General features: G+C 30.5%; 1 protein-coding gene across 1 annotated transcript; it reads left to right on the plus strand.

The window, feature by feature from the left end:
* Positions 1–5920: 5920 nt before the first annotated feature.
* On the plus strand, positions 5921–7719 carry LOC113874557 (vegetative cell wall protein gp1-like). The gene is made up of 3 exons (XM_027512778.1): positions 5921–6077; positions 6266–7286; positions 7383–7719. The coding sequence occupies exons 1-3, from the start codon at positions 5921–5923 to the stop codon at positions 7717–7719; spliced, it is 1515 nt and encodes a 504-aa protein (XP_027368579.1).
* Positions 7720–11443: the final 3724 nt, after the last annotated feature.

Here is an 11443-nt window from a genome sequence, read left to right on the forward strand (position 1 = left end):
TGGTGAGCTTTCGAGGATCAAGGACTTTGAAAATTTTGAACTCTTATCTTATAAATTGTTTTAAGACTCAAATACTAATCACATATTTATAGGAACCTATGGTTTGTGGAAGAAGATGAATAAAGTCAAACCCAAATGAATTTTATTATAATTATAATGTTGATAATCCTAGAAGTCAATTCCCTTCTAATAAATATCTTATTTGAAAGCCTGTGATCTGGTCAAATTGACAAAAAGAAAAATGAATACTACAGCACTAGAACTTGTGAAAAGAATCCCATGTAGGATTCTTGGCGGTAATAGATTCATTGTTCCAAAAGAATGACACGTAATCATCATTATATACCTGAGAAATTCAAGATGCAAAAAAACTCGTTTTTCTCTTCATGGTCAACGCTAGAAGCTTTTTAGTTACCCAAAAATCCCTAAAAATCTGGTGAAGTCTCATTATTTTATGTAACTTATGGTCTTGTTTCAGCCATTATGATTGCTCATTATTGCAGCAATATATAAGTAAATACTTATGTCTGACGGTGCAGAATCACCGTCTTTGAATCTCAACTTTACAATATCTTTCTAAAGTAATTAGAAGGGTAGGCTAATAATCTTTGAGATAATGTTGTTTGCAACCGCCTAAGCACAGTTAGAAAGCTGGATTTTGAGGATTTATTGCTTGTTGGGGGATATTTAGGATAGAAGGTTCGTTATGGTATATATGTAAATTTGAAGGAACTATAACCAAGCTGTGAAAGGATTGTATACAGTTGTTCTTTTAAGATTAAATTAATGTCAAGATTAGTTTGTAATCCTAACTTTATATAAAAACTAGAAAACAAAAAAGGAAGTGCAATGTCACCAAACTGTATGATTCATTATTTGATTACGATAATCAACAACAATTTTTTTGAGATAGAATTACCTCTACATTATTATATATTATTTCGTATGAATAACTTAACAGTAGTATAATTTTGTTATAGTTAAAATAGATGTTAATTAAAGTAAAAAGACAGAATTTATATGCGGTTGTTTAGCTATTGCTACTTGTACTGTTTATCAATTGGAACTGAGATAAACTTTAATCTTAACTGAAAATTAATATAAAAAAATATCTATGACACTGTATCAAAGGTATTTTCAAGTAAAATTGGCTCATTCATGGAACCATGCAAGAGTGAGTAGGAAATGAACTGGCTCTAGAGTAGCTACATTCATAGAGCAAATCTCATTCCTAACAACTCAATAATAAAAGAAAATTAACGACTCTATGGTCCTTCCATACGTGGTATGTTAAACTTGTCGGTTCTATCACAACCCATTCCCTCGAGGGAAAGTTTAGATTATGGTAATGTAACCACCAAAACATAATTGCAAACGGATTGAGACCACTTGGAAGAAAGTAACATTGTAACAGCGTATAATATCTTGTGGGAAGCTTCATACAGACATTGTTATCATGTAATTGACGTTGGATGGTTGCATTCAATGCAGTCTAGACGTTGTTATCAAAATAGTGGTAGTTCACACGGCTTATGCAGATCACACCACACCATTATTTTTCAGATACATTTTTTGCTGTTGTAAATTTATTATATTATAAACATTTAATAGTCATATACTCTATCTTCGCTTCATCTCGTGATTTGTTCATTATCACACGCCGAGGTAACCTGTATGTATTACAAGTATTATTCATAAGTAAAAGGGAATTGTTCATCGAAGTTTCACATGAAAGGAAAAGTAAAAAAATATTATAAATATAAAATTTTATTTTGTACTTTTTTTTTACCATAATAATGTATATTACTTTGAATGCCCGGAAATTTTGAGTTGTCTAAAAATAGTAAAGATGAGAGTTTGTAATTTTCTATCAAAAAATTATAAGTAAAAAAAAAATTATAATTTTATCCCTTCAAAATTACTGAATAATAAAACTATGTTAGAAATTTATAGATGTAAACAAGAAATGCTGAATCATGTTAAAATTGAGTTTTTTTTTTTCTTCTTATTTTCTTTTTTTATATATGTGCTTCAAGATACAGAGAATGCAAAGAGCTCCTTTGTTTTTCAACATTATAGAATATTAATTATTTAGAAGGGTGGTCCTGCACCCCTTATAATAAGTTATTTCTATGAAGTTCCCGTGAGGGATAGAAATACACTCCATTCCTTTTTATCACTCCTTCAGCCAATATTCATCTTTGCATGAGCCTAATGGAGTCAAATTTTTAAGAAAACCCTTTTGCATTGCCTCTTCAAGCAGAGATGGCTGTTGGATTCGCGAATTTATGGAAACTGATAAAAAGAACTCCTGCTGTAGTAGAGGAAGCACCTTTTCTTTTAATTTAGGTCCGTGGTAAATATTTTGGTTGAGGATAAACTGATAAAGAGAATAGGTGAATCATAAGATATATACAAGTTTATTAAAGGGAGAAGCACATGATTTTTCAAAACATATAACTAATGGACCTTATAAACAATAATCATTGATAAATTCTCTCCTATGAAATTGAAGGTCTTGTTAATGAGCCTCTTACCATCGTTGGATAAGAAATAAGCATAAAAATATCATTAAAATTTACAGCAAAAGATATATATAAAAAAATGCTAACAGTAACAATATATTGATAATATTTTTTTATACTTTGTCCTTTTAATATCTCAACTAGTATTTTAAAGACACTTTTAAACATTTTTCAAATATTTATGACCTTTAGAATTTAGATTTTCTCATATTAATTTGCTTAACATTATGACAAAAATTAAAATAACTATAGTAATAGTCACCATTATTGATAGAGTTTATATATATATATATTCTTTCTCGTAACGTAATATTACAACATGTTACTAAAGTAAGTCCAAAGTCATATTTCTGTCCTATTAATCAAGAACAATTCAGATCCAAGTTCAAGAGACGATCTCAGAGAAATGTTGCAGAGCACCTTTACCAAAATAGTCAGAATCCATGAAAACTTCACCACTCCAGTTAGGAGAGGCTTTGCAGTTCCTACTTATATAACCATTTATTTTACTTCACAAATAAACAACAGAGTTGTCGGTTTATAAACATTTTTGCTCATAGCCAACTCGTTTTCTTTGTATGTATATTTATTTCTATCAACGATTTTTTTTTTTTTTTTTTTATCAAAACTCTTTCTGTGTTGTGGTACTCTAAAAATTTTGTATGGACATGTACTCAAAAAGTTTAGACTAATAAAAAAACACATGTCAAATTAAAAAAAGATATTATATATAATTTATTTAAAGTTATATTATTGATATTATTTGTTACATAATATTATTATTATTATTTAATTTTTTGTTTTATTTTTTTTATAAATTTTTAGTTTTAAATAAAATATAATTTATATTAAATTTATTTAATAATAAATTATTTTTTTTGTTATATCTAAACAAAATAGGAGGCTGTTAAATTTTTAAATAAAAATAAGACGTAATCAAAATTAAATTAACTAAAATTTAAAAAAAAAATTATTATATTAATATATTATATTATAATTATTTTTTATTTATAATAAATAAAAATTATTTAAATAAAAATTATATTTTATTTTTAAAAAAAGTATACTAAAAATTTATAAAAAATTAAATATATATATATATATAATAAGATTATGTAGCAAATAATATAAAAAAATATAACTTTAAATATATTATATATAATAATTTTGTTTAAGTTAACACGTATATTTTTTTATTGATTTAAATTTTTTAAATACAGTATCTATAAAAAAAATTTAGGTTACTACAGAATTTATCACTTATAAATATTTAAAATTTTCTAAACTTTCAATGCCAATCACAAACACTTATCAAACATATAAACTTAAATTCATAATAGTTAACATAAGCTCGAAATTATTTGGTTAATAATACCCATCTTAGGTATTTTAATGGTTGAGGAGTTTGAATGTATTTCTAAAAATGTGTACATTTTTAGTAATATGATATACACAACCTTACATATGGTAACTGTTTATTTAAGTTCTTAAAATGCACAATAATTATGTAACAATTAATCTTCTCAAATAAAAGACTAAAGCATAGACAAACTTTAATTATAAAATATCGTGTAATTAAAACCAAACCAATGCTTGATTAATCTCAAAATGTTATTGAGATTGTTCATAATTTTACCAGCAAAAAAGAACAAAAAAGCCACCCCTATTGACTACTCTCCCAACATATTTGTGTAAGCTCACCTACTCTCTGCCAATGTCATTTAGTTCGGAGTAACTCACTTGTAATTTCAGACATTGGGATCCCCTTTCTCCTTTTCTTTTTCTTTCCTTTCCTTCAGTTGTCTTACTTCAATACATTTATGAAAATTGATTATTGCATAAATATTGAATATCCATGATGACAAAAATTCAGAAATTATTTAAATAGAATACTAATTATTATTTATTGACTCAAATAAGAAAGTGAGAATTATTTGAAAAATAAACATACATTTCTTTAAATAACTCGACTATATATGTATCTGTAGCAGTCATGTATGTAAAATGCAGAACAATGGACACCTAAATGGGGATCACAAATTTTCCCGATATCTTGGGTTCCATGCAAGGATTGTGCCAATCGAAACTATGCATTTAGAGACAGGAATGAGGATGAAAAAATCTTCCCAAAAAGAGATTTAGGGACAAGAACAAGGCTGAGGATTATACTTACTATCTCGTCAAGTCCTTAAATATTTAAAATAATAAAATTATTTTTTATTTTAAATACATGTGTATATACATAAAATTATTAAAATCATCTTTTTTTTTCTGGATAACAAGTATTTTTTCACTGAAAACAATCGTGATCAAGTTAAATAGGACTACAATGAGTGACAAAATCATCGTTAAATTAATCAACAATAAATATATCTTCAGGTTTTTTAATCTGTGCAATTTTGTATAGAATAAACTCTAATAAATACACCACTTAACTAATAAGAGAAGAGTAAAAAATAATTTTTTTAAAAATTTATAATAAAATAATTAATATAAATTAGTTAAGTAATACATTTATTAGAATTTATTTTATGCAAAATTGTGCATGTTAAAAAAATTCATATACCTTTATTACTTTATTTTATACATTTGTTTTAGAGGAGCTGCTGGGAATAATAAGACACGTAAAAGGAGAAAATAAAGCGGAGGGAATCGGTGAGCTATATTAATATATTTTCTTTATGCTTGCGGGTTTTGTATTATACTATCAGCTTTTATATATCTATGTATACAAAGAAGTATATATCCTATATTGATGACTACATAGTACGTAGATCAACCCCAGAAATTTTTTAGAGTAACCGTTATAAATATCGAGAAATCTCTTCTGAGGGATATGATATTGAAAAATCATTCCTGGGGCATGTCTCTATCAGCCACCATAAATGTAGGGGGTGCTAGAGATTTTGCTGTCAACTGTTGATATTATCTTCAAGCAGGGTCACTAACTTTATTGAAGGATAAAGAAATGTATAACACTCACTAAGCTTTCAGAATATAAACTCCAAAGCAAGCATAGCTTTAACTAGTACCATAATGCAACACTCAAAACTAAAGAGTAATATCCGTACAATCCATCTTAAGCTTATGTATGATCAACAAGAAACAAGGCCAGGATTAAGAGTGTACACACGTACGTGTTGCAAATCAATTCATGTCTTGTGTTTTAAAGCTATTGTAGAAAATTCATGCATTATTGAAGGAAGCAGTAGTAAATATGGAGTAAATGCACCCTGCAACTCATCAACTAACCCGCATACTTCTCCACCTGCAAATATTTACTCCACTATGTGAACCATTTTATATTCTCAGCCAGCTCCCCCTCTCCAAAGCATTAGAAAATCCTCAAACTTGCTTCTCTTCTTTCTCTGAGTTTTTCTAAGAAGTTAGTGATAATGGAGAGGAAAAATTGCACTCCTACTTTTCTTACAATATTCACATTGCTAGCTGGATTGCTTTCTCAGAACCTTGTCATCCCTGTAATATCTACCACCATTGAGGACCAGAAGAACTACTACTCTCCAGACCCACATGCAGGAGGTCATCACTCAGGTTTCTCTATTTCTCTGTGAAGTGCATATTTTACTTCATTACTTATGCAAAATTTGGAATATTATACACAGGCTCTTAACGTCTCTTGCAAGCTACAGTAGGCCATTTACTTCCAAATTGAAGTTCGAAGGAACAAAAGTTCTTACAAAAGCTATTTTGATTTGATATTTAACTTCCTAATCTGATAGTATATGTTGCTTCCACTTTTGAAGGGTCACACTCACACAGTCATTCATCTCATGGATCTGGAGGAGGTGGTAATGGATGCCCACCACCCTCTCATGGAGGGGGAGGAAGTTACACTCCAACCCCATCGCCACCTTCAGGTGGTGGAAGTTACAATCCAACCCCATCAACTCCCCCTGGTGGAAGCCATGATCCAACCCCATCACCACCTTCAGGTGGTGGTAGTTACAATCCAACGCCATCAACTCCCCCTGGCGGGGGAAGCTGTGATCCAACCCCATCACCACCTTCAGGTGGTGGAAGTTACAATCCAACCCCATCAACTCCTCCAGGTGGTGGAAGCTATGATCCAACCCCTTCACCACCCTCCGATGGCGGAAGTTACAATCCAACCCCATCAACTCCTCCAGGTGGTGGAAGCTGTGATCCAACCCCTTCACCACCCTCCGACGGAGGAAGTTACAATCCAACTCCATCAACTCCTCCATGTGGTGGAAGCTGTGATACAACCCCATCACCACCTTCAGGTGGTGGAAGTTACAATCCAACCCCATCAACTCCTCCAGGTGGTGGAAGCTATGATCCAACCCCTTCACCACCCTCCGATGGCGGAAGTTACAATCCAACTCCATCAACTCCTCCCGGTGGTGGAAGCTATGATCCAACCCCTTCACCACCCTCAAGTGGTGGAAGTTACAATCCAACCCCATCAACTCCTCCGGGTGGTGGAAGCTATGATCCAACTCCATCACCACCCTCAGGTGGTGGGAGTTACAATCCAACACCATCACCACCGTCAGACGGGAATTGTGGATCACCACCTGTTGAACCTTCTATTCCAACACCATCAAATCCTCCCTCAGGAGGTGGAGGGTACTATAACTCACCACCAACTTATGGTGGTAGTCCCCCAACAACACCAATCACTGTGAGCCCACCTTCAACCCCAATTGACCCAGGCACACCCACTATTCCCTCACCCCCTTTCCTTCCTGCCCCATCTCCCTTCACCGGTACATGCAAGTAAGTTCCTTTCACTATGTTGCACTGTATACTATCATATGATATACTGCCACACTGTTAAGTAATCTTTGGGACCTTTTGTACTGTAAATTGCAGCTACTGGAGGACTCACCCAGGAATCATTTGGGGATTGCTAGGCTGGTGGGGAACCTTAGGCAATGCATTTGGTGTCTCAAGCTCAACCATGCCAGGGTTTGGTGCCGGTCTCAGCCTGCCACAAGCACTTTCCAACTCAAGAACTGATGGGCTTGGAGCACTCTACAGAGAAGGGACAGCTTCCTTTCTAAACTCCTTGGTGAACAACAGGTTCCCTTATACTACCCAGCAAGTCCGAGACAGATTTATTGCATCGCTTAGCTCAAATAAGGCTGCAGCAGCACAAGCCAACCTCTTCAGGATGGCCAATGAGGGGCAAATGAAGCCTCGGGCATGATATAATTAACTTGGTTTGTGTGTCAGTTTATTTAGTTAAGAATACCATATCTATAAGACTTATTCTAAGAGTGTGTTATTTAGGTACTCATCATGTGTAAGATGGATATCATTTTCCTTACAACTTAATGTTAGCTTTTATGGTTTTTCATTTTTTAATAAAGTTGATATATTGTTAATTTGAAAGTTCAAAATCTTCATTCAAATTGTTCAAGTATCAAGATTTACATATGAAAGAATCTTAAATTCTTACAAAGAGAAACTTATTTTATTATATAACAATCGCATCAACTCTGTTAAACGACCGGTAAAATCAGAATATGAGATATTATTCATCAAATAAAACTAAGGATTATTATAAGTACAGCAAGGGGTGCATCTCATTACTGAAGGTCTGCCTATAAGGGTGTACATCTTTTATCCTTGTATATATAAAAATAGATGAATTTTATAGGGAAGTTTACCTTTATAATTGGATTAATTTAGTGTAATTAATATATATACTTTTTTTTAAATTTAATATTAATATATTAATGTATTTATTCTAAATTTTTTAGAAAAATTTGCCTTCACAGCTAACATATTTATTCATTTTTCTAATTCTAATATTAACATATTAATGCATTTATTATTACAAATTAATAGATTTATATATTCAAAAGGTCATGAAATAAAGAAATAAGTAAAAATTAATATAGATTTATATATTTGAAAGGTCATACATGTTATATTTTAATATGTTATGTATAATTAAATGTCACTTATGATTTCAAAGCTTTCTAAAATACGATTTAAAATAATATTTTTACAAATTTCAATACTTGATATTTGATTAATGAAGAATAATGGAATAAATAATAAAAATTAATAAGTTTATATATTTGAAAAGTCATGCAATAATAAAATAAATAAGAATTAATATTAATTTATTATAATTAACATATTTATCTATTTTTTTAACTTTAATATTAACATGTTAATGAAATTATTCTTGTAAAATTTATGATAATTTTAAATTTTAATATTAATGATTTACTTTAAATTTTATTATTAGAACCTAATAATTAGTATTTAAATAATGAAAAATAGTGAAATGAATAAATAAAAATTAATGAGTTTATAAATTTGAAAAATCATACAATAATAAAATAAATAAGAATTAATATTAATTTAATGTAATTAGCATATTTATCTATTTTTTTGTAACTTTAAAATTAACATATTAATGCATTCATTCTTACAAAGTTTAAAACATTTTTAAATTTTAATATTAATGGTTTACTCTAAATTTTAATTTAGTACAATTAACATATTTATACATTTTTTAACTTTAATATTAATATATTAATGCATTTATTCTTACAACATTTAAGATAAAATAATGATTAATTATAAATAATCAGTTTTTATTAATAATAATTTATATATAATAATTAATTTCAAACTTTAAAATAATTTAAATATTATTATACAAAATTTATAAAATTATTTTTTATTTTATAATTAATAATTATAATATTATATTATGACATAATAACGTATCTGTGCATCCCACGATCATCTTACTAGAAATCTTTTAAAAGAAATTGATTATCCAAGTAATCTAGAAATAGCACTAGTCTAGACATGCTGATTTTTCAGGCTACCTGAATTGCATTCAACTATAGGAATGATTCGGGAAGCCTTGCAAACATGAGCAAGGTCCACACCAGAAAGTGAATTGTTGTCTGGAATTGTTTCTTAGTGAAATGCGAGGGAATGGTTTTGTAGTCAATATATATAAACAGAGACAACATATGGTCCAAGATGCTAGCAATGGTGCTCCTATATTAATTGGGAATGCAGAGCTACACGTGGCAGAGCAAGGATTAAAGTGCCATGTGAACCCCAATTAATGTCCTTTTAAGTGCCTCAACAGGAAGGGTACTAGGCTTTCGCATGGTTCAGAACAATTATACTGGTAGGTAAAGACTATAAACGGAGGGTAATCTTCAAGAGTAATGTAAAAAGACTCGTTAAATCTTAAACATACACACACAAGAGAAAAAAACAAAACACAACACAGCCTCAACTTCCCCAAATTGAGCAAGATATTAACAGAGATCCAAAGGACCTCTACCACTGCTAGTTTCGATGATAAAAAGTAGTTTGTGCAATTACTTTAGTGGACTTCGTAGCGAGAATGGTATATTGCTATTTGCTTCACTATATATTCACTAGTGGGGAGAAATATAATACAAATTATAGACCATTTCTTTGAGCATTTTAATGAAAGAAAAAAGGTGTCATTTTCATTAAAAAAATATTTTAAAACTTTGAAGTAATTAGACAGGTTTTTCTGGGGTAAAAACCTCAGAACAAGTTGGGTTTTTTTTTATCACAGGTTAAAAGTATTAAATATTCTGGAAAAAAAATCTAAATGAAAATTATATGTGAAAAACATTTGTTCTTAAAGCTCATCCCAATGCACCCAAAAATTTAATTGTAAAATTCCAATGTGCATATAATTTTGAAGTCTCGAAAGCTTTTAAATGCTCAAGAAGGAATATGAAGTTGTCCATATGTCCAAAAGAGTCAAATTGAGATCCTTCCTAAGATTGTAAAGGACAGGAACACGTAAAAACTAATGATCCTAAAAAGGATCATATGATCTCACAAAAAATACAAAAAATTGAAATACAATACTTCCATATCACTCCTATTTTCACAAGCATTCTGGTTCTTAGAAGCTACACTTGCTGGGGCAACAGCAGCAATAGGTAATTACAATAATTTGGATGTTTAATGATAGAAAGGAATAAAGTTTCCATAATACTGTAGTTTGGCTGTTTAATGATAGAAAGAAAGAAAGTTTCCTTTTGCAGTTCTAGCAGAAGTGATTGGAAATACAAGAATTACAGGTTTGTTGTTCCCATGTTAACCTTATTTCAAACACATTAAACCTTAGGATTAATGGCAAAATATGTAATCTTCTAGGTTACTCCATCCAATATCCCACGACTTCCAATGCCCTGCCAATTTGGAGGGAAAGAAAGAAGCGAATAGAGAGGTGTGGAGCAGAATCGAGTCTCCCCTTGGTATATAATTTATAATCATTCAAACATTGGCATCCTGTAACATCTCATATCATTTTTTTTTCTTTTCTTTCATTCAACTTCAATCCAAGCAAAGCTTAAAAAGCCAAAGAAAATTGCTTGCGTTTTGATTAAAATACTGTTATTCTTGACTTACAAACCACTTACCTAAATTTGAAGAGAGAAAATTATACACCCTCCTATGAAACTTGCTCACATTATATTCATTTGCCCTCTTGTTTAAAATTTATTTTAGCCCTTCTTATTTTAAATTTATCAGATAAATATTTCCACTTTTCTTTTCTCAACAGGTATAGATGACAAATTGGCTTTGGATCATTGGCAAACCAGTCTAGTAGTCAAGCTTGCATGGTCAGTTTCCTACAAAAGGGTATTTTGAAGCGCTAAATATTCAAATTTCAAAGATGAAACAAGGATTTGTGCTTCAAATCTAAAAGGAAAAATGGCAGAAAGATTAAATCTAGGATAACATTCAGCAGACTTCTTGCCAAAGCACATACTGGTGCAAAGGTGCAAAGGCATACCTTTCATTTTTAAATTGATAACATCTGACAGTAACACCCAATTAAGAAATCCCAGCCCTTGAAAGTTGAAAGTCTCTGATAAAGTAACCACTATAGCAGTTTTTAC

Source organism: Abrus precatorius, unplaced genomic scaffold (genome assembly GCF_003935025.1).
Source record: "Abrus precatorius isolate BTA unplaced genomic scaffold, Abrus_2018 Scaffold8, whole genome shotgun sequence".
NCBI lineage: Eukaryota > Viridiplantae > Streptophyta > Magnoliopsida > Fabales > Fabaceae > Abrus > Abrus precatorius.